The sequence below is a fragment of the Ctenocephalides felis genome, unplaced genomic scaffold (assembly GCF_003426905.1).
Source record: "Ctenocephalides felis isolate EL2017-DRISC unplaced genomic scaffold, ASM342690v1 CF-g0.4_SCAFFOLD_03570, whole genome shotgun sequence".
Taxonomy (NCBI): Eukaryota; Metazoa; Arthropoda; class Insecta; order Siphonaptera; family Pulicidae; genus Ctenocephalides; species Ctenocephalides felis.
Genome location: NW_020539724.1, coordinates 19,194,317 through 19,219,557, shown reverse-complemented (window position 1 = coordinate 19,219,557; position 25,241 = coordinate 19,194,317). Strand labels below are relative to the sequence as shown.

The window sequence follows — 25,241 nt, the reverse complement described above, 5'->3', positions numbered from 1 at the left end:
AAAATTCGTTCGCAATCTCCGTCACAAATTCACGAAAAAAAATCATTTGTGCTAAAAAATCATATTTTCTGAAGTACATAATTTCACATAAACATGTATAAACACATACAGCAAAACACAACACACAAATTTGGTATTATTTTTACCAAAAAGTCTATTAAGACTCGATAAATGTTGTAGCTGTATAAATAATGCTTTATAGAAATTAACAATAGTAGTTTAGAATAGTAGTTTACATTTATTTGAGTTCAACTGATGAAAAAAATAATAATTAAATTTGTTGATCTGTGCATTTACAAAATTTGTGTACAAAAAGCAAAATTTAACTTTGGTATACTTTGGTGTCAATATCAAAATAAATTCAACTTCAATTATTGTCTCAAACATAACTTAGTTATGTAACGACCTACGTTCATAATAAACCATTCAAATATTTTTTCTATCCCACACATAAGAGAATGGCAAATCGATGGATTGCCTCTCATGAAATAAGTAGTCATAAGTCTTGACCAACAGCTTATAGAACCTAAAAGACTTCTGATTGCTGTTCAAACAATTATATAAAAAAAAATCAAAAACTTTCAAACAAACTCAAAGTTCTTCCTCAGTTGAAATCAAATAAAACCAATTCTCAAACCATTAATAATCAAAACATCACTTCCTACCTTTCGTGCAGGACGTCCAATCTGGTCACCATCTCGTGGTAGATCCGTGTCACCATTGCACGATCTCCTGAACCCCTCAAAGTTTATGCCAATGTCAGCAATTGCCCGTGACCCATGGTGGTGGGACGCAGTGCCCTCCTGGAAGCCATATGACCCCTTTCTAAGATGGGGCAGATCACCATCCTTCGCAAGGGACTCCTATCTCTCACCTGTAAAGAGAACGTATTTGTGGAATAAGCATCCAGCTCGACCATTGGGTAAGATAATTGATACATTATTAATGGATTGATGATAATAGGAAAATTATACTAGCATGCATTTTAAAAATAAAACTATTTTGTTTATACACGTATATAAGGATGCAATAAAATCATATGGATTAAACAACATTTGCTTGAAAAATTTGCTTGAAAGGATGGTCCTTAATAAGGACATTTTCGAATTTCAAATGGATCCAAATTGATAAAAAACAATTCTCTGAAAGTTTTAGCTCTTAATATTAACTTTTAGATAGTGCGCAAGTCAATCAAACTTCGTATGGAAATAGCATGGAAAAAATTTAGAAAATAAACAAAAATTTTTTAGGTATAACTTAGCGACAAATAAATTAAAAGTGAAAATTCGTGTTTCTTTCTATTGAAAATTTGACCCTCTGCCATTTTTCAAAAATGTTTTCATGCTATTTCCATACAAAACTTTGATTGAATTGCGCACTATCTAAAAGACAATATTAAGAGCTAAAACTTTCAGAAAATTGTTTTTTATCAATTTTGAACCATTTGAGCCCTTGGGAGCAAGGAAATTCGAATATGTCCATATTAAGGACCACCCTAATATGTATATATATATTCACGACTACAAACTACGACTAACCACAAGTTGTTTGCAAAAATCATTTCATTTTATACAAAATTGAATATCAAAAAGTTGATGCATTTTATATGTTAATTGACCAGAATATAAAGTCACAGAGCTTGACCAACATTTGCTTAAAAATTGAATGCACTTTATAACTTTCAGATTATAAATTAAAATATGAGGATTATCAGATATAAATTTCAGATTTTAAATTAAAATATCTATCAAATTTTGTGTAAAAATTGATTTTTGCAAATATGCTAACTACCCACAAGCTGTTTTCAAAAATAATTTTATTTTATTTTTAATTGCAAAAGAATTTTTTGATTAATTAGTTAGTAGTTGATGCATTTAATAACACTTGCTTACTGACTAATTATAGTTGCAGATTATAATTTTCAGTTTAATTAAGTATAAAAAACTTTCTATCTAATATTGTGCAAAATATGATTTCTGCATGCATGGTTAAACAAAAATACTATTAACCATGTGACTTCAGAAATCATCATTTTCCACAAAACTAGATGTCCTAAATTGATTTATTTTCTACAACAAATTTATAAAAAAACATGCAAATCTTAGTTGATACAAAAAATGCAACTACAATTTATAATACCTTTGATACTTTTACAAAAAATACTACAAAATCTATTTCACCGTATGTATTCAAATCTACAATTTTTTATATGAAAATTTATCTATCACTTTTTACCATATGTATTCAAATCTACAATTTTTTATATAAAAATTTATCTACCACATATCCAAAGACACTTTGCTTTCTACCATATGTATTCTAATCTACAATTTTTTATATTTTAAATTTTTATTTTAAAAAGTTGCTCATTTGTCACAAGATACCTTTTAGCAACATTTGTAGTGCTGAGGTAAAAGCCACAGCCTTGCAAACACAGGGTTACGAATTCAAATCCTGCGTTACGCACAATCTGGTATCAAACAGTAGTGATATAATTTTTCACTTGAAAATATAGTCACTAATATATTGTCCAAGTAAAAATAGATTTTCAATACATTTTTGCAATATATGACATCATACTTTACAAGTATGTAGAAAAACATATTTTCATCACAAAGAAAAATCACAACCATTGGATTGGTAAAAAATAAATACACGTAAAGCTTTACTAGACTCCCCCTACTACACGTGACATTCAGTAATTTTTTTTTGTCAAAACCAAACTTTAGTGCCTAGAAAAAATTGTCAATTTTTTTTTTAATTCAGGTAAAAAATAAATGACTCCCCTTTACTAGACTAGACTCCCTCACCTTTAAAACTCACGTGATTAATTGACTTCTTCAAGAGACTCCTAGGCAACTACATTTACCCTACATTGTAATACCGAAATATTTGTTCAAAAGCATGTCCTTTACGTGTTTGAATATTTCTTAATCATAACTTTATAATAAACAGCTAACTAATAATAATGTTAATAATAATCTGTATTATTTACAGATACATTGCAAAACGTAATAGATGGGCTTCGCGCAAGTCTTTAATAACAATTTTTCACTCTAACCGCCCCTCAAAACATGATTCAAATGCTCAAAACTAATTTTAACCCTAACACGAATACAATGTTACATTAAATATCTATTTTTCCTTTTCAGCCACCGTCCGTTAAACCCCGAAGATATTTTGTGAATGTTATTTATGAAAATTTGTTATGTAAATAAATCGTAACACTTTATATTTAAGCACATGGTAATATTTATATTATAATCATTTAACTGCCCGCTGAGACTAACGTTATTTATTTTAAAAACATATAATTATAATGTTAATTTATTGATATTTATATTACAACAGCATTATTTATTAATTCATTTATTTATATAAGATGAAGTCGTTGATAAATTGTGAACGAATTTTGTGAAAAAAACGTGTCTCGAAAACTCCAACATTACCCCCACAGTTTGTCAAATGACTTTGAAATGATGACATGAATTGAAAACGATATATATTTTTGAAAAATAAAAAAATTCAAAAAACGATATTTATTTTTTATTTATTTCTTTTTTATACAGGAAACCCGTGTGATTATGAAGTGCCCGGGAATTCAACCTAGTTGTAGTTATATTATAGCTTTCTATAATGTATATTCTAAATCTTTCTTTACAGCAAAATGATCCAAAAAGAATTATTTTATAAAAATTTACAACAAGAAAGCCTGAATCATTTTTCTGTAAGTATAATTCATAATCAACTCAAATCGATAATTATTCACTCATCGATATTTATCTCTATACAAGAAAAATAATTTCCTAGTAACCGTACGAAAACGATTTTTGCGAAAAAGCGTATTATGCGGGATATGGGCACAATGTAAGGATCGGCTTCAAGTTGCGTATTAGGCAAAAAATCGTATTACTATGATATGTATGCTTTACTAGGAAAAAGGAAATTTGGTATGAATTGCCAATGACTAGGAGTAAGTAGCGTTTTGTCGTTTTTAAGTTTTTAAGGTAGGTAAGAAAACAATCGACATCGATAGGAATTTTTGTTTCGAAATAAAAAATACATAATGGAACTTATCAAATTATGTGTGGACGTCAACGGTGATCAAGGTGACCAATACAAGGGCAAGTTTTTGAAAATATGTCTAGACAATTCCATTCAACGACTTAAATTTTTAAAATCGGTGCAGCCTTTTCTATTTATAAGAAAATAATTGACGAAAGTTCAAATTTTATCCCATGTGTATACGCAATATTCACACACATATTTTTCCAATTATGGTATCAAACGATTCAGGATGATTTGATTTGAAAAGTCACGAAAATATAAAATTAAAAAATCAGATTTTCTATCAAAAACAAACTTTTCATACATATAACATCACGAAGAAGTAAATAATTTAAAGGCATTAAAAAATCGTTTGTAACCAAGACAAAATGAATCATAAATCTGCTAACATTTTCAATTTATAGTCAAAAAATATAATATATATTCTCTGAATCTAATTGTAAGTATAATTTAATAAAATATATTATTTCATTAAATTTATAGTAGTAGCAAGTCATGATTACTAAATATACACAAGTCAACAAAATGCTGATCTTATTTTTAAGAATATTGCATTTCATAATCTGCTAATAATTTAATTTCATAATTTCCTATAAAATTAATCATGCTAATAATGTATTTATGATAATAGCACAGTGTCATTTTAATGCATATCTAGTTTTTCTATCTATTTATTGGTCAGTTTTTTCCCGTAAACTAACAGGATCAAGTTCTGCAATGCAATTGTAACCTATTTAATTCAATCATAACAAACAATCATTTATCTTGATATTTATATAATTGATCATTTGTATAAAAGAATCTTCTTTCAAATTTGCCATAAATTTCAATTTCTCCTGAACAATAATTTTATTATCGCTGAAAAATGACTATGATGTTTACGAATAAATGAGCTATGACTAAAATGATTATGATGAGCACGAATAGATGAGATGCTTTTCAAATCAGTAAGATTTTTGTTAAAGTTATTTTTATTTACAGTTTAAATATTTCTCGTATAATATCCATTTCACAACAATACATATATCTTAAACTAAAGAAGTATGTTTCAAAAGAACCTTGTATTGCAATAATCATAATCAAGCATATAAAAATATATTGCGATAATACTATAGTTATGATGAAGAATATGCATAGTTTACAAAGAAGGAAAATAAGGATCAGTATATAGAGTAGAAAATTTGTAACAACTCATACCGATTTTGTACTTTGTAAAATATAAAAGTATCTACATAGTATTTAATTCACACATATTAATGTTTCATTGTTGAAAATGCAATGCATATTCTCCAACAAATTCTAATATCAAATACTTTTAAATGTTCTTTACAAAAAAGAAAATGCAGTCGGGCTATATGAAAATACAGTTAAATTATTCAGAGTCCAATAGTAAGATCATAATAAGATCAGACGAGCTGTATATTACCCAGTGATCTGTATTTATTAATTAATTCATAATTTCATATAGCAAAATTGGATTAAAACAACCTATGGTGAGTGGCTCAACATCTTAAAGATGTACAGAGCTTAGAATGAGAACACTACAATTGTAAACTTTATCACTTTTAGATACAAACTCTACTTATTAACATATAAATGCTTCTAAACATAGTAATAGAGGAAATAGGTTATATTTCTAATAAATAATTATTGCCATAATTGTTTGGAATTTTAATACATGGACATAAAAAAGTTTGTGATGTGGAAAATGTATTCGAAGTTAGATTTAAAGACTGTGTTTGATGTGTATGTTGTTTTTATGTAAACATTTGTTACGTGTCTTGTATTTGAATATATATATATATATATATATATATATATATATATATATATATATATATGTGTGTGTGTATGTGTTTATGTATGTCCATACATATATACATTTGTATGTTATGTGTTTGTGTATGAGTGTGTGTATATTAAAAATGTATCAGAAGTCGAGGCTAGTTAGGAAACATCCATTAACCGTACTCAGAACGTAGAGGAGGCATTCATAATGCCATTTAAATATAAAACAAAAGTCTCAAAACTAAACAAATTAATCTTTGAGATTTTCAAAAGATAACTACAAACAGAAGAATAACTAAACCAGAAATAGAACACCTAGTTTTCAATCCTTTGTTCAGAATTTGTATAAATTCATATAAAATAGTAGATTTGCACCATTCTAATTAGATCAACACATATAGTGTATCAATTATAATACAAAGTACACTCAAACTGGAGGGAGTTGGATATCAGCAAAGGGAAAAAATTAATGGATATCCCCTTACCGAAACATTATTGGAGTTTTAACCTTTCTATACAGATATTACTTTGCCACTATACATATAATAGAAATCTTTTGTAGAACACACTTAAAAAAAAGTTAAAGATATTTACACAAATTAACCAAAACAAAAAATCACTTAGCTTAAGAATTTATTAAAGCACATTCTAGGCTTCCTAAACAGATTTTCTTGAATCATACCCAACCTAATTGTACAAATAATATTGCTCTTCATCGCCTAAAAATAGTATATGGAACTTAATATGAAAGCGAAAAACTATTCCATTATTAACCTCTTTGAATTCCATTATCACAATCAAGCTTACAAAAATATAACAAACATCCTCGCAAACAACTTCAAATTCACACAAGCATTCACTTTTGTCTCTCTTCTAGAATATATTTGTTCAACAGCATTAAACAATATAATCATACATTTGAATTCTTATAATCATACAAAACATATAAATAACATCTTACTTCTAGAAAGCAATATAATTAGAAACAAATGCAAAAATATGTGATCTGGCAATTTCCATCAATATATAGAATAAAAAGATAATGAAAAATTAGTTACGATTTTAAAACAAAATTGATTCATAATTTCAACCACCGACATTCAAAGATGGTTCATATTTCAACCATATAGAATTTGAATGTTGTCAATGTTTTAAAACATTTGTTTGAAGCAACTAGTGTTCCTTTCATCAATTTTCAAAAAAGCATATTTTTATATTGTATATTGTATATACATACATATATAAATAAACATACATATATATATATATATATATATATATATACACATATATACATATATATGTATGTGTAAATCTATAAATTTTATTCACATTTTTTTTATTATGCACACATATAAAATTGAAAAAATACTCTTAAATATATAATACCTGCAAAAATATTGCAAAGAGTAGTTAAAATTAAAGAGCAATTGGAAGATATAATCCCTTACCTAGATGACTGATTTGGACAGCATAATTTGACTCAATTGCTTATGATAGTTTGCAGACAAAATTGAATAGTATACTAAAAAACATGAATTATATATAAAAAATAATATTTCATCTGTCCAAAAACAATCCTCCAGAAGCCTATGCTTTGCCCAAATATATATATACCCATTTTATAAACTCACTTTTCAAAATCGATTTATAATCCTCTTATAATTAATGCTCGAACATCTTTCATAGTGTAATTTATTCATGTTTTGAATGTCTATTGTCAAAAAAAATTCTGAAAATAGAGTTTATTATTAAAAAAAGCATGTACTATTTCAGACTAAAATTGATCAATATCCTACATAGCAATTACATTTGAAAATTTAGGATATCTTATAAATCCTAAATAAATTGAAAATATGATCATGCAAATGTTTGTAATAAATAACAAATATTAAGATCACCTGTTTAAAAAAAACATGTAAACTTGGCAAACTTGATAATTGAAAATGTATATCTATTTAAATGTTCTTGTAATACACAGAAGTATGTATATGTGTAAATATAGATAATGAAAAAATATTGATCACCAGTAAATATCAATTATCAGACAACAGAAGATAAAGACAAACTCCTTTATGAGGCATCTTACATCTTAATTTTTCCTCAGTTTTACAATTGTATGACATCAATTTTGCTTTTAATATATTAAAATTAATTTACATTTGGATCAATATTATGGGAGTAATAATTATTAACCATGTTTGTTCTTCAAAAAAACTAGCACACAAACTTCTGTCCTTATCAAGAAATAATATAAAATGCTACATAGGACTATTGTAAGTTTCTTCAAATGTTGAAATAGTATTATATCAAATGCTAGTATCTATTGAGATTATAGATATTCCCAAAATGCTATTCGAAACACTTATAAATAAGAAAGAGTGATACTTGCACAACCTATCACATACCAGTACTGCAACCAGATATTTCATTCTTCTCAGGTTTTTTGTTTCCAGTTTTATTTTCATTGGAATTTGTTTTATCTTTATCTTTTTCACCAACAGATAAGATGGGTATGGGCAGAGGCAGAGGCGTCTCAATAAAAGTACAAGGAAAGGGCACATAGTTGAGTTATTTTTTCTTAGGGGGCACATGTTGAGGCGTGTTTTGCCGACCGGAATTCATGCCGCTGTATTGGTATTTTGCTTTTTTCTCTGAAGGTTTAAGAATCTATAATAATAGAAATATTTTGACTACCGGGCAATTATAGTGCATTTGAGAAATAATTTACTTCATGCTGTATCCTAATGAAATGATCGATCACATAAGTATTAGGTACTGACAGAAAAATTGGTATATATTGTACATAATTATAATTTATAATATATATGTTATAAACAGAAAATAAAGCACAAATAAAAACAAAAATATTTTCTAAAAATAAGTCTTCATTCATTCTTAAATTAAATATTTTCCATCTTCAGGTTTCCTGTTAAGAATTTTGATACTGTAATGAACAGTATAATAAATATTATTTAAGTAACAATATTTAATAACTAGTTGAAGTAGCATTTAGCCTTACGACAAGTTGCATGGACTTTCTTTCTGATACATATACATAATACACTTAACAAAAATTGAAATTCAGCAATTTAGATAAGATATTCAACTGTTAATTTCAAAAATAATATTTTTGCTTTCACAATAAATAAAATATAAAATTTCGAATTGATGTCTTTCAAGCATATTTATAATATCTGTAATTGTGTAAATGAATTAGTTCAACACATTTCATATCATCCATAAAGTGTTCTAAAAGGGTATTTTATTTGAGAGTGAACGTAAACTGTAATCAGTAGCCTTTGAAACACCATAAAATGTACATATGTTGTTTCTGATTAGAATCGCTTGCGCGCTCAAAATTCTTTTATAAATTTCTTTCATAAGCTGTCATGAATTTTATTGTTATTTTAGACCATGAAATGAAATCATACGAAGTTTCATCAAAATCATCAAATTTTTTTTTTTCAAGAATTAATTACAAAAAACGGCCCAGCCGATCTTTACCAAATACTAATTACAATTCAAGATTGTGGGCTAAAACGTGGATGAGAATGTTACACTTTTCTGCTAATAATTACAAAATAATGTCCGTGACAATCTTTGCACAAAACTGATAGATGAACATGAATCTTTATCAAGTAACATTGAATGGCTTCTAAATTTTTTAAATCAGTCCAGTAGTTTTAGATAAGACGTCGACGAAAGACCCAAAATCGTCTCATATATATATACGCACACATACTTGTTCTAAATTTGGTCTCATTCAATTCAGATTGACGCGAACGTCAAAAAACAAAGTTAAAACGGATTTTTTCGCGGCTATAAACTTCTCCTTCGGGACGTTAAAAAAAGATTATATACCATTATATACTATAATAGATTATATACTGTAATAATTGATTTGAACAAAAGGATATCTTGAATAATTAACATCAATTAAAACATTTGTCACAAATTAAACAATTAAACAACAATTTAGACAATTACCTTAAATTAAACTAAATATTCAACCCAAATAAATACAAAACAAAACCCAAATAAATACAAAAATTTAGAAAAAAAAGTAAGTTCTGTAAGTATGTATCCTTTTTTAAAATTCCAGAACTAAATATTATGTTGTTTCAGATTCATTTATGATAATGCACAATCATACATTAATAAGAGAAAGAAGTAATTATAATTAGGTAATTATAATTTACCTATAGGTAAATAATAAAAAATAAATCTTAGATTTTTAACAGCATAAAATAAAACTTATTTTGAAAAAATGATAAAATAAAAAATCAAAAATTATTTTCCATCATTCCAACATAAGAGTTACTAATCAATAAATTATAACTTCATTTAGATTTTAGTGATAAAAGGTTTAAACATGTTTGAAATTTAAAAAAATCAGTTCGAAGCATAAAATCAAGTTAATGATGAACCCAGAATGAGTGAATCAAATATATAAGTGAATAAATAAATAACATATGCAGAATTAATCAATATATGTTTAAAAATGTTAAATCAATTATTGATTATTAATGGGCTGCAAACATACCAAGTTTTCAAATATTTTAAATGCATACCTGAAATGAGCACATCAAAGTTTCATCAACTGACATCATGCCACCAGCGTTGTCAAATTCTCCACAATAATTGGGCGCTGAGAATAATGTAACCAGTTGTCTTTTGGCAAAGAATTCATAACCATCCTCAACAACCTTAAATAAAAGAAAATGTAACACAAATAGAAAACAATATTATACTTGGCTATGAATTTAGGAAGCAATAAAGTTATTATGCAGATAATTATTAAAATCACAGTAAAACACATACCTGATGTGCTCTGCAAATCAAATCAAGATCATGTTTATTTAAGAATTTACTGACAACATCTCCACCAAATGTAAATGAAACTCCTCTATCATTTTCACCCCAACCGTGAACATCTTTATCAGGGTCAGACCATAACAAATCACATAAAAGACCTAAAATAAAAATTAAATCATAGCAAAACATAATTTATATCCTGATTAATGTATGTAAATAATATTTGATAAAATCATCTGCAGTGAATAATAAAATATTAAAATTGTTTTATAATACTATTCCATTATATATTATTATTTATATAAAATTATTAGACAGGCACCTGTGTCAGGTACATCTGTGGGTCTCATTATTCTTCTAATTTGTTCCATAGATTGTAAGTCGGGTGATAAACCTCCATGACAACAAAATATCTTTTCATCAATAATTGCAGCTATTGGAAGACAATTGAAACAATCTGTAAATGTTTTCCATAGTTTCACATTGTAACGTCTTTTGCATTCATCATAAAAACCTGAAAAGATAAGGTACAATGAAAATTCAAATATCAATATAATTTTATCAGTTTGTTAAATTATAAAGAAATACATTGCCTGTGTGAATATTCTTACCATATATCCTGTTAATACTGGCACATTCATGATTCCCTCTCAATAAGAAAAAGTTTTCTGGATATTTGATTTTGTAGGCAAGTAACAAACATATTGTTTCAAGACTTTGCTTGCCTCTGTCAACATAATCTCCAAGAAATAAATAATTGGCTTCTGGTGGAAATCCACCATATTCAAATAGACGTAACAGGTCAGTATATTGTCCATGAATATCTCCTAAAAGACAAAACAAATACAATTTCATCTAGAGCTTTTACAGTAACAATCAATTAATTAAATCAAATAAATTATGAACTAACCACAGATTTTTAAAGGAGCTTCAAGTTCCAGTAGGATTGGTTGTTGTAAAAATATTTCTCGAGACCTTTGACAAAGACCTCTGATTTCTGCCTCTGCCATTGAAACAGATTTTCCTGGGCGACATCCTCTCACTGAACAATTATTTATTAAAAATACACAAAATTATAACATAAGTTTTATATAAAATATTTATATAAAATTAAAAATATGTAATATATACTACTATTACATGAAAAATAATGTATCATAAGCCACATACTACATGCTTCATAATGTTAATAAGATAAGAAAAAGATTATAGATATAATATATTTAGAACATTTCATTCAAAATAATTTTTGCTGTTTGTTGTATTTTTTGTGGAACTACTGGAAATAAATATTTCAAATATAGGCAGACAATGTGAACTTTTAAAGTTTTTGCATTACTAAATATATAATCATTATACATAATAATATGAAAAATAGCTTAGATGGAAAAGTATTTAATCGATATATAAAAATCTTAAATATTACAAATATAATCTTAATATATAGAAGTAAAAATAATGATTATCAAAATTAATTTGAATTATAAACATTCATTCACTGCTTAAAACAATGAAATCCACAATTTATGCTATAAATTAATTATTCTCAGTGTGAGAAAATTAAGGCTAAGAAAGTTATGATTTTATTATTGTACAATATTGTGAAAGTTATGAAAGCCAAATTATGAATATGCATATAGAGCAAATATAAAAGAATACCATTTCTTCATTCATATATGTGGAGTTGTTTCCAAATATTGACTTTAAATTCAATTTCTTATAGAAGAAAAACTTGCGTAAATATGTGATATCATAAATAATTAAAATACATTCAAGAAAATGTATTTTAGGAATACTACGTGTGTCTATATTAATCGTTCGCAAAGTCAAGCGTTCAAAATAAAAATAGAATGCCGCGTTACTTCGTTGAATCAAACTTAACTAATATTATTTTAACCCTCAAAAGCACATATTAATTTATAAATAGACCAAGGTTTTTTGTTAAGTATAAAATATCAGCACTAAAATGGTGTGTGTATTTTAATATCCTATTAAATTTATAAGAAGTACTTAAATAATTAATTAAACCTGACAACTGACGTATCAAAAATCCTTGTGCAAAAATGGCGCAATTTTTAATCAGGAACTTAGCGTTGGAAATTGCTCACAATAATAAAAGAACAAATTTCAAGAACCTTGAAAAATTGATTAGATACTAGATAACTTAAATCCGCTCATAAAGAATGTATACACGTTTTGCACATTGTTTCTTTTCCTTATATAACACTCATGCGTATTATCAAAATAATATATCAACCTTGATAAAGAAAACAGCAATTATAATTTTAAAATATATTACCTTCTAATAATCTATGTATTAAACTATCAACGTCCAAATTGAAATCTGCCATCACTAACAAACTATGTCAAAAACCACAATTCTCACAATAAACTTTTTATGATACACTGGGCGTCGATTTACACACATAAGTATATTCAAAATGGTGGTTACACCTGAAGTTAACCGCTCATATGTAGCACGCAAATGTCAAACATCAGAAACAAACAACGCAAATATAAGAGAAAAATATTTCTTTTACTGTACTAATTGTTGACTTTATTAATTAACACGTATATATATAAACATTTTCTATTGATTCACGTTTATATTTTTGTTTATTGTGTACCTCTTTCAAACTTGTTTGTTGGTGTTACAAAAGGCGCCATATTTGAATTTTGAATTATTTAATCTTTGTTATAAAGATATCCAAAAACCCATAATCCCGGTAAATCTATAAGTTTAAAGGCTTAAAATTTTTGATACTACAAATAATATTGATCATAGATAAAATAAATATAAACCGATATTACTAAACAACTCATTATCAGAAACAAAACAGTAAATACTTATGCTTATATTATAGACTTTATAAGGTATATGATGCAATTGCATCAGTAAATAATTTTAACAAGTGTTTCACTATCGTTTTGGAAACGTCTGTTTATTTTTATTATAATAAAAATATAAATATAAATTAGTTATTAATTCACAAAGTTTGCCTCATAAATAAAAGAAGAGTTTGCCTGAACCATAATCATTAACATTTGCCAAAATATTAATGAAAAATCAATAAGTATGAATCTACATACACTTTTTATAATATAATTATATTTGGTATATTTATTAAAGCATATTTTAATATTTAATAAATATTTTATTAGGAGTTTCAACATTTAAACTTGAACATATTGCCGCCTTTTCTTTCTGCTCAACTTGGGCAATACTTTTTTAAGATGGCAGCCACCTGTTGTGATCAGTAGGCGTGTCCTTGATATTATTGTTATCGATTTTGTTATTGATTATTTTCCTTTGTTTTTCGTAGTTTTTGAGTAGAATTTAATGATTAATTTTAAGATGAATATAACTTGACTGTAATGTTTAATTTATTAAGATGGATGCGGACACCATCGTACGCTACAAAAATGATACGCACGATTGGATATTTCGGGATAATGACCTGTGTATATCAAGAGAGTCGTCGAAAGTAATTAAAGATACTAATCCAAGCGATTATGAAACAAACATTGAATTGTTTGGAGAGATAACTATTCAGTTTAACAATGAAGTCCATTTGCTTTACGATGGTCCTATGCAAATCAAAACACCCAGCGGGAAGGGAAATTCTTTCTCTCAAAACTCGATTGTGTCAAGTAATATTAAGAGAAAAGACCTGACAAATAGTGTTTGTAATAAAATAGTTTGTAAATCGCAACAATTAACTGAAAACACCAAATTACCCCCAAATCCTTCAAATCCACCTGATAGCAATATTGTAAATAGCAGACCTTCAAAGTACAATAATAGTTCTTCAAATCATAGCAATGTAAAAGATAATTCTAAATCTAAGCCTCTTATACTAAGTGAAGATTTTTGTTCAAGGACAAGTTATGTTTGCATACCACGCAAAAAGATTACCAGTGAAAAAACAAAGCAAATTTGTTCTACGGCAGTGTCTTTTAGTAAAACTTATGATATTATTGATCTCACAGCATCTAATGATAAGATATCAAATGTAGTTGATAAAAATGATTTAATTCCCAGTGTTTATACTAGTTCTTCTAAGGAAGTGCTTCACGACAAAGCAATTAATTTTCTTGATGCTCGGCATAATAGAATTTTGAGTAAAAACGGTGTGACAGTATTAAAAGAAAACAATGCAAAATCTTATTTGTCAAGTGATTCTAAAAAATGTCAAGTGGATAACAACAACAAAAGTCCACCTGAGGCTACTGTGGAAAACAAGGTTCAAAAAACATCTAATGAACTTTTTTTGTTTGGTAGCCAGATCTTGTCGAACGAGGTAAGTCTAATTGCGCAAGACAATAGTGATTCCACACAAAAAGGTAATCAAAATGTTTTTATTAAAAATAATATAATATCAAATGGTAATAAATTGCAGTTATCTAGCAGTGTTGAAGTATTTGTACTGAACAAAAATAAAAATACTATCAATAAAAATGATTTCGCAACATTCCAATGCAATATTAATAATGAGATTAGAAATGACAACAATAACCAAAATAGTAAAGTGGTAAATAGTAAACATGTTACAAGTAAATTAGAAAGATCAGATGTTAGAAAGAAACCTGTGAAATCTGATATTAACTTAACTCCAATGAAAGATTCAGATAAAGACAAAAATTTACTGAAAAATGATACTAAAAATGCTGAACATGTTTCAGTAGCCAAAAAAAATACTCCCGAAAAAGTTACATGTGATAAAAATTGTATAATACAGAATGATGCTTCCAATGATGTGCCAATTGAGAGTATTAAAATTGAATGTCAACCAGATGTTATAATTCCTATACTTGCAAGACAATTAAGTCCCAAACGAAGTGATGAGACTGAAGTCAAAAATGAAAGCTCCACGAAAACTATTTCAGAAAATGCTACAAGTATGTTGCCTACTCCGTCTCAAGCATTGAATAGTGGAACAAATACTGAAAGTGGATTGATTAAATTGAAAAATCCTAATATTAAAAGACCTATTTATGCACCACAAATCGCTGAAGATAATAAATCCGATAATACTTCTAAACAAAATGAACCAATTACTATAAGTAGTCAATGTTTATCTGATTTTATTTCACTAGAAATTAAAGACAAATCTACAGATGCTGCAAGTGTTTATATTTTCAATCCTGAAGCAGAAAATGTTAAACTCATTGAAAGTATTATGCACAGTCAGAAGAAAATACTTCGTAATGGAAAATTTGTTGTAGCTAACAAAAGCGGCAGAAACCTTATTCAAAAGCGTAAAATTAAATCTCAAAAAGGGACCCTTAAATCATGCAGAAGTCCAAGAAAGCATCAACAGAAAATTGTGCCTATGGCAAAAGCAATAAAAAACAATATTTCATTCTCCATATTTAAAGATGATAAAGGGAAAAATATGTTGAAAGAAAGACAGTTAACAATTGTTGATGATCTGAAATTAACTGAAGATATTACTAAAGGTGCTCAAAACATTTCCAAAGAATTAGTGGTAGAAAAAACTTCAACTGTAAAAACTAATGAATGCAATAGTCCTGAGAATAATGTTCTAAGTTCAATACCTATTGTGGAGGTGGATGCAAGTTGTGCAGAAACTATTACTACTGATAATACAGAACAAACTAAATCAGACATTCATATTGTTAATTCTTCTTGCACTTCAGCGATTTCATCGAATACAATTGAAGAATCTCTAAATACATCAGAGGTATGTGCTTCAGGTGATTTAAGGATTCCAAATACATTAGATTTGAAAAAGCAGACCGAAATTGTACCTATGACAGTAATTTACAAATTAGGATCACCAAATAATAAAGCAGATAACAATTTAAGTACTTCGCAAACAGAAGGTAAAAATCTAGATCTTTCAAAAGCAAGATCACGTATTCAGAAGAAAGTAACTGAATATTTTAATACCAAACCTATTGATAATGAAAAAGTTTTAGGATTAAAAAATGGTAAAAATGTTGACATATGTAAAAATGATTTAGTAAATATTGAAAGCGTTAAACCGATTGAAGAAAAATGTCATGTTTCTCAAACAGAATTAATAAGTGTCCTACCTTCAAATGTACAAAAAGATTCTGAAAAATCCGTTTCTGGTGAAGAAATTAACAAAGTCAGCAACAATTTATCTAAAGAAGATAAAGAAAATCCAAATGATACTCTGGATGAATCAATAGTAGAAAGTATATCACCTCCAAAGGAATCTGAAAAAATTATTTCAATCAACAATAGTTCGAAATCTAGAAAAGCTATAGTAAATTCTAATAATATTATCACTGACAACAATGTTAACGAAGATAAAGAAGGTGCAACATTGACTTTGAGAAAGAAGCGTTTATCAGTTGGTCAAAAGGAGAATATACCTGTGATAGAAAATAAAGAAACACCTGCAAATGTACTTGATGCGCCTGCTCCTAAGATTCGGCAATCAAATAAAGTTTTAAGGTCAACAAAGAATAAAAACCGTCCAAACACAAGGTCGAAACCAACAAGCCTTCTAAGCTTGAGAAAAAAGTCTCAAAAGAAAAAAATATTGAAGAAGAAAAAAGGGAAAGAGGCTACCAAAGCTAAAGATGTTAATGCTAAAGATAATTGGATTGTTGAAAATAATTCATTTGCTGAAAAAAATACAATAACAAACATTGTAAAGCCGGCTTTAACTAAATCTGTGAAGCGTGAACAAAAACCAGATGAGACTGAAAATATTATTAAATTAGAAACAATAGGTACTGAAATACATACATTCCATTGCAAAAAATGTGAGAAAATCTTCTTACGTAAATCTTTATTGAAAAAACATGAAGAGGAATCTCACCCAACTGAAAATAATAACAAAACACATTCTAAAAAAAGTATTAAATTTCATAAATGTAGTGACTGCAATAAAGCTTTTCGCAGGCCTAGTGTTCTAAAAAAACATATTTGTTCTAAGAAAAAAGTTGTAATTGAAACATCTACAATGGATATAAGTAAAGAATCAACTACTGGAGATGAAGTAAAAGTTACTGTAACTAACAATGTAGTAACTATAGTTGAACAAACAACTAATGAGAAAGTAAATGATAATCAAACAAACACACAGTCTCCAATACCTGAAACACCTATGGAAGAACCTCAAAATACTCCAACAGAAGTTGGACCACCAGTTAAACGAATATGTTTAGACATACCTGGAGAAGATGTAAAATTAAATGTGGAGGAATTAAATACTAAGGAAAAATCTAAAGTTAGCACTAAAAATAAAAATAAATCAAATAAAACTTTTGTTTGCCCACATTGCCATGTGAATATGCTGACATCAAATGATTTAAAAGTACATGTTTTAAGAGTTCATGAAAAAGTTAAAAGCAAAATTTGTCCTTATTGTTCAAGAGGATTTACCTGTACAGGTGACTTAACAAGACATATACGTTTGCACACAGGGGAAAAACCTTTCAAATGTACTGAAAAAGGCTGCAACATGGCTTTTATTGCCTCGGGAGATCTGAATAAACATCAAAGGACTCATTTGGGAGATAAGTATCCCAGGAAATTCAGTTGTGCGACTTGCGGAAAGACATTTAAACAAAGATATGAGCACGATAGGCACATGAGGACTGCACATACCGAACAGGGATTTAAGCAGTATGAGTGCCATTTGTGCAATCGGCAATTTGGTAGAAAGGATGGTTTGATATATCATTTGAGGATACATGCTGGCATCAAGCCGTACACTTGTAAGAAATGTGGGAAGGAGTTTACCAATCCTGGTAACTATAAGAAACATATGAATACAAAACGACATGATTTGCCACCTAGTACTGCACCCAAGAGGAGGAGGAAAAAGCAGGATACTAGCAGTTCGACAGATGCAGCTCCTGAACAATAAATAACTTCGAGATAAGGTAGTTGACAAAATTTAATTTAAACAGAATATTTTTTATAACTATATAAAAAAAAATAACATTCTACTAATATGATGATTTTATATAGTATCTTGAGTTTCTATATTATAATTTTGAGTAAGATCTGGATAAAAATTAGTAAAAATCAAGATATAATCAACTTTATAGCATTTATTATACTTGTTTGTGTTTGTTACAAATTTCAACTGAATTTAGCACAATTTCAAGTTAATTTCATCTAAATTTTTCATTTCATATTTAATTTTTTTTAATTATTTTAGTTCTGTTTGAAAATAAAACAAGATTCATAAACTTTATTGACTTACACTTGCTACCAACTTTCATAATAATTTATATTTTTTATACACAATTCTAAGAAAATACTTACTGATAAAAAAAATTATAAACAAATAAAATATATTATCATTTATCAAGAAAGGATACTTTCTTCTTATTCCTTTCGATCTAATATTATTATTTCATTTTTGTTTAATTCGATTGAGGTAATATTTTTTGTGAAAATTAGTATGTAGGTACTTATCATAAGTTAATGCAATGCAAAGGTATTAATTAAATTATAAATATTTATTATTAATATTAAAAAATTGATTTATTAATACCTTTACTTATTTTTTTAATTTGTTTGCATTAATTTGTAATAAGTATGTAAATACTAAAATATTCACATAAATATTGTGTGAAGTTTATTTGAACTTTCATATAAAATCATCATATTAAAAGTAAATTCAGTTAAACCTCGTTAAGACGATTGTCCAGGAACAAAAACGCATATTAAGCGGGATGGGGACAATATGTTTCAAAGTGCAGACAAAGTGACTATGAATTATGCGAGAAATTGTATTAAGCAAGATCGTTTTAACGTGGTCATACTGTTTTTTTTATTAAATTTTGCCATGTGTTCAAAAATATTAATTTAATTTTTCTTGAATGGTAATTTATTTTTTTAATTTAAGGAAAAAATTTTAATAATGTTTGGAACGCATATATATCAAGTCAGTAAAACCCCGTTAAGACGATTTTCAAGGAACAAAAACGCGTATTATGCGGGATGGGGACAATATGTTTCAAAGTGCAGTGACCAGTCTAAAAATTGTATTATACGACAAAACGTATTAAGCGTTCTAACAGGATCATATTGTATTTTGTCAACTTCTTTATATCCTTTGTGCAAAAATATTAATTTAATTTTTCTTGAATATTTAATTTATTTCTTTTAAGTGAAGGAGAAATTTATAATAATGTCTGGAACACATACATATCAAAACAAATAAATTTTAAATATAGATAATTATAATTTGAAGTTTTGTGCTTTTGAAAATATTTTTGGTTGTGCTATGAAAACTATGTCTCTATAAACTATTCGAACTTTAGGAATTTTATATACGTACTTTTTAAGTATATTATAAGTTAACTTAGTTTATTGTATATATTTTTATTTCATTTTTTATAATTATAACTCATTAAAATTAAGACATTTGTATTTCCTTACCTAATGGTTAGGAATAGCAATTAAGTATACTTATAGTTTTTATATGGATTGTAAATATACTTATATTATAAAGGTATAACCGAACAACAAATAACTGTATATAACATAACTTAAGTTTAAGTTAGATTAAATGTTTTACAAAAAAACTCATAAATATGATGGGTTTTATTAAGGTACAAGTGTTCTTATAAGGGGCCATCGAAGTATTACATAAGAAGTCCTTGGACATTTTCACCCAAAAACATTATTTCCTTCAATTTATTATAGATTGAGTGTTGTGAAACAGTCTAAAAGACATTATTTGCTAAATTTGTATATATTGGCATAATTTTATACAAATATTATGTTTTCTAGAACCCTTGGAAAAATTTTTTCTATTAGATTATAGAACGAAACAATATATGTTATTTAAAGCAATAACTAATTGAAATTGATATTTTTCTAATGATGTATATTATTAATCTTTGTGAAGGTCTGTGATTTTTCTTAATTTATTCTTCTAGATAACAAATAGATTTAAAATTACTTAAGTAATACTTAAAGAACCCCATACCAATAAGCGCCTTTATAGTTCTAGTTTAAGGTAAAATTGTAAAAAATATTTTGTTCTATTTCAACTTTTATTAATATGACTTGCCGAGATAAATTTGACTTGTAGTAATTTTGTTTACTATAATTGATCTTCCAAGTTATTAAAATTATATATAAAACCTCTGAAAGTGCTTTAAAATTAAAGAAAAAAAATATTTTGGTTGTGGCGGGCACATTAGAATATATTTGGTCCAACTTATGGTTAGTCACAAAAGTTCTATATTTATATTAAAAACATTCTTTCAAATTTCTTTTTTGTGAATTAATGACATTTGTTTGAATCTTCCAACTTCAAGATTTGTGATATAAATGTTTTAAAATAAACAAATTATAAATTTTTAACAGAAGTGCCTGATGGATGTTTTTTGACGAAGAGAAATGTACCAATTATTGACGATTAGATAGTAAAGTAATATTTGTAAAAATAGATTTATAATTTTTATATTGTATTTTATATGACTAAAAGCGTTTCATGTAAGAAATAAATATACTTTATATTAAAAATAGTGTTTAGTTTTACTAAACTTTAACTTTATATGTATTATTTACAGTCTTTTAGTTGGATGAATGAATCATTTTATATCTATATATCATGATATATATATATATATATATATATATATATATATATATATATGTATTTCATTTTTATATCAATTAAACCGTTGAAAATGTATAGATCTCGTATTAATATTTAGGTGTAAGTGGTGTTTACCTTTAAGGCAAAATAAACCAAAATTTTGAAATGATAAATATAAAAAATAAACGAATTTATTTTTAAGTATATTTTTTCATACAATATTGCATTTTAATTTGTAGTCTGAAAGGTTGGGAGCCACTGCTTTAATATGAATTGCCTGAGCTTCCTAAAGTGTTTGAATAATTTGCTTAAAAAGGTTTTGAAATTTAGAAACTTATAAAATTGTTTAGATGAAATATTTATTTAACTGTTTATATTGAAGTTTTTGCTTTTTAGAAATCTTAATATATAAATATAAATATATTTAACACTTTTCAGTCTAGTTTCAACAAAATTTTATAATTGAAAAACTTTTCGTAGGCCTATAATATTTTAGGACGTTCGTTAAAATGCTGATGATTTTTTTGCATTTTATAAAGAAACGGCTGACCCGATTGTCATACAAAACTGATCATTGCGGAAAAACGTGGAAAATTGTTAAATTTTGTTTTCACATACACACATATTTTTTCACTGAAGAAACTCGAAAACAAATTTCTTCTATGGGAAATTGTTGAATATTTATAAAATTAAATTGTCCAAAAAATTAAGGGGGCGCAAGATTTTTCTTATTAGAAATGGGGGTGTACTAATTGATACAATAGGGTTGGAAATCACTATATATAAAAGTAAATTTTAAGGGTCATATTTATACAAAATAAATATCAAGATATGAGAAATTCAGTATTTCTATGGATAAATTTTAAAATATGTGAAAATGTCGGAAATCTCTTCTGATATGTAGAAATACTTTTAGAAAATTTTCAATTAATATATAAAGTGCTCCATAACGTTCTCATTTCAATAAACCAATGGAAAAACATCCTTCCCAAACGGAAATTCCAAGATTTTACAAACATCTTGTTGTCTTCTCATATCTGTTCAAAATTTATGTCTATCGCCATCAATTTATCAACATAACTGACTGGCTTTGAATTCAAACATTTCAAATATTTGCTATTTATAAACAAAAGTTTATTTGACGAGTAGTGGAGCTTTTGTTTAGAAATTTGTCTGGGTTCAAAAAATTTTTGTCACCACCTATTGGAGTTCCACAGAATGAACCCGATGAGCGCATATTTTAAGCCGCACACACCAAAAAGGTAAAAAAATATATTACAATATTAAATAATACTTAATTTAATAAATTACTGTGTAAATAAAATAATTATCGTATTGTATAATTAAAAAAAAGACACACACACACGTTGACAATGACAATTAGAAGTGTGTAATTTAAATTTGTAGTTCTAAAATTCAAAATTAAATATTTTTTAATTTCTGTTATGTAGGAGAAAAATGAAGAAGGAAGACTTATGCTTCAAAGTTGGGAAAAAAATGGATGAAGGAGATCAAGCATTGGAGTTGCTAAACGAGTTGGACAAATTTCAGCTGGGTGAAGGCGACATTATAATGGTAAGATTTTATAGAAAGTTTATATATATATATATATATATATATATATATATATATATATATATATATATATATATATATATATATATATATATATATAATTAAACATTAGTCCCAGTGTTTCTTGCTTGTGTTGATGGGTTGGATTAAGTAGTCAAGAAGTAGTGACATCAGGTTTTACTTGAAAATATATTATGGCAATGTTTCCAAGTCCAAATAAGTCTCATTCATGATTGCTGCATCCAAAAAATCATTAGTTTTAAAATTCCCAATAATAAATTTAAGAAATAAAGACAGGACAACCGTTATAGTTTACCATCTATACGAGTATATCAATAAAGCCAAGTCATTGAGAAGTCATCATATCAAGCTTATAGGACTAATAAGTTTTGATTGCTGTTAATAATATTAGAATGAAAAATTGATATTACAAATTATTAATAAAGATTTCTGATATGCTTTTAATTTGACTGTGAAACATGCCGCCAGTAATAAAAAATAAATATCTCTAAGGGTGAAGTATATCAATTGAAGGAAATATTTATATACCAAAAAGCTAGCCATGTGTACTAGTAGACAACTAGGCATATGTACTGAAAGAATTAAAAAATAATACCTTCAAAAATATTATGTATAATTAAAGTATAAAACTTATTTATTGTGGATGTTTTTACGACTAGTCTAACTTGATCTTGAAGAAAAGTCTTGAAACTGTAATTTATATTTACCATATATAATTATTGAATTTGCATTAAATATAACTCCTAAGGATCATAAGGAATATTTGAGAAACATTATCTGAGTACGCGGAATCTGCTTGGAAGCGATTATGTCAGTGATTTCCAACCTGCGGGGCGAGGCTGTTGCATTCTTGAATACAAAAATAAAAAAAGTCGAATTATAGTGTCCAAAAATAAATTTAGAGTACGCTTTACCAAGAATAAGACCGGTAACAATTCATCTAGATTTTCAATATGCGGTCCAGGAGAAGATTAAATGGACCAGCAATGAAATAAAAAAGAAGTATTGCAAGCAAATATACCTAGCACCGATAAAGAAAAGTTTCAATTAGAGTTTTAACACATAGTATACCGGGCATCCCAGAACTCAACGCCAGGATGTGGTGCTGAAGAAGACAAAATGGATCGACAAGGATACAAAGAAAAAATACTGCAAGTAAATGCTGCAAGAAGTCATCAGCACCGATAATAATACTAACAAGCCCTAATAAAAGTTTCAATTAGATTCTCAACACATAGTATACAGAGTGTCCCAGAAATCAACGTCAGAGTTTTGTGCTGGAGAAATTAAATGGATCAACATTGAAACAAAAAAAGAATACTGCAAGGAAATGCTGCAAGAAGTAATCAGTGCCGATAATAATAATAATAGGCCTTAATAAATGCTTCAATTAGATTCTCAACACATAGCTATGTGTATTGTATATACTAGTATATAGGGTGTCCCAGAAATCAACGTCAAAATATGATGCTGAAGAAGATAAAATGGATCGACAAGGAAGCAAAAAAGCACTGCAAGCAAATGCCTCTAAAATATCCAGCACCAATAAGGATAATAATAAGACTAAAAAGTTTCAATTAGATTTTTAACAGATAGTATACAGGGTAACCCAGAACTCAACGTCAGGATGTGGTGCTGGAGAAGATAAAATGGTATGCAGAGTGACCCAGAACTCAACTTCAGGATGTAGTCAAGAAAACAAAAAAAGATGCAAGCAAATGCTGCAAGAAGTACTCAGCACTTTCAATTAGAATTTCAACACAAAGTATACAGGGTGTTCCAGAACTCAACGTCAAGCCGCAACGGGCTGATAGTACGTATTGACTGTAACTGTCCTAATAAAAATTGGAGAAGAAACTCACATTGTTTGGGAATTATGAACTTTTAGGTGCAATCTAGTTCTTTAGTGAAATTGTGGCCATATTTTAGTTATTATGGTTAATTTTTATTACTTTTGTTCAATTAAGCTATACAACCGTAAACGTTAATAACATTTCTCTAGGATCACAGTCAAAAATAACGACACAATTGCCCCATTTTTCAGGAATTAAGGCTTTTTGTTGAACTATAAATTAAAAATTTTGAAATTTGGTCAACGTTGGAATTCCTTCCAAAACTAATTTTTTTATCAATTTATATTTCCAGGATATTCCTTCTTCAAGGATTCCTCGGCGTCGAAGCGTTCTACAATGGGTCTGCATTCTTCTGATCAATTTTTACGATATTTTGAGTTTGGCCCACTGCACTCCGGCCCATGAGATGCACGGTTCAAGACCTTATCTACACAAAAGTGAAGAGAATTTTATCAAAAATATGTACTAAGCTAATAGCAAAAATTAGTTAAAACCGTGTGATTGTAATCGGCCTTCAAATATCAATGTGTGGATAAAAGAAAATTGAAAA

The 25,241-nt window shown here is 27.4% G+C and overlaps 3 protein-coding genes across 4 annotated transcripts in view; 2 read left to right on the top strand and 1 right to left on the bottom strand.

Moving 5' to 3' along the window:
• LOC113383536 overlaps nt 1-3,449 on the top strand; it is a 43,213-nt gene extending 39,764 nt beyond the window's left edge. The window contains exons 6-7 of the mRNA XM_026621795.1: nt 677-922; nt 2,998-3,449. Of these exons, the coding sequence (XP_026477580.1) occupies nt 677-922; nt 2,998-3,041 (290 nt within the window). The 3' untranslated portion in view covers nt 3,042-3,449. The remainder of the gene's footprint in view (nt 1-676; nt 923-2,997) is intronic.
• A 3,760-nt stretch (nt 3,450-7,209) lies between these two features.
• LOC113383318 (serine/threonine-protein phosphatase PP1-beta catalytic subunit) lies at nt 7,210-13,133 on the bottom strand. Of its 2 annotated transcripts, XR_003367742.1 has the most exons (8): nt 12,974-13,133; nt 11,585-11,716; nt 11,286-11,501; nt 10,997-11,188; nt 10,681-10,832; nt 10,431-10,565; nt 8,265-8,526; nt 7,210-7,588 (listed from the first exon to the last, which is right to left on the bottom strand). XR_003367742.1 is itself a non-coding variant. In XM_026621584.1 (7 exons), the coding sequence occupies exons 1-7, from the start codon at nt 13,023-13,025 to the stop codon at nt 8,428-8,430; spliced, it is 978 nt and encodes a 325-aa protein (XP_026477369.1). In that variant the 5' UTR covers nt 13,026-13,133; the 3' UTR covers nt 7,956-8,427. The 2 variants fall into 2 exon arrangements, 1 of the variants encoding a protein (XP_026477369.1); XM_026621584.1 differs by lacking the exon at nt 7,210-7,588 and having other exon boundaries at nt 7,956-8,526.
• Nucleotides 13,134-14,013: 880 nt separating this feature from the next.
• The window catches only part of LOC113383535, a 16,626-nt gene continuing 5,398 nt past the window's right edge, over nt 14,014-25,241 (top strand). Inside the window, exons 1-4 of the mRNA XM_026621794.1 lie at nt 14,014-18,542; nt 21,482-21,489; nt 22,694-22,817; nt 24,984-25,128. Coding sequence (XP_026477579.1) covers nt 14,067-18,542; nt 21,482-21,489; nt 22,694-22,817; nt 24,984-25,128 — 4,753 coding nt within the window. The 5' untranslated portion in view covers nt 14,014-14,066. The remainder of the gene's footprint in view (nt 18,543-21,481; nt 21,490-22,693; nt 22,818-24,983; nt 25,129-25,241) is intronic.

What these genes read in the sequence shown, in the direction of transcription:
- LOC113383318 (XM_026621584.1), bottom strand. Translation starts at nt 13,025, where the DNA reads ATGGCAGATTTCAATTTGGACGTTGATAGTTTAATACATAGATTATTA. An exon ending in AATACATAGATTATTAGAAG is followed by an intron (nt 11,717 to 12,973) that starts GTAATATATTTT and finishes ATAATTGTTCAG; the next exon opens with TGAGAGGATGTCGCCCAGGA. An exon ending in CACAGATGTACCTGACACAG is followed by an intron (nt 10,833 to 10,996) that starts GTGCCTGTCTAA and finishes TTTTTATTTTAG; the next exon opens with GTCTTTTATGTGATTTGTTA.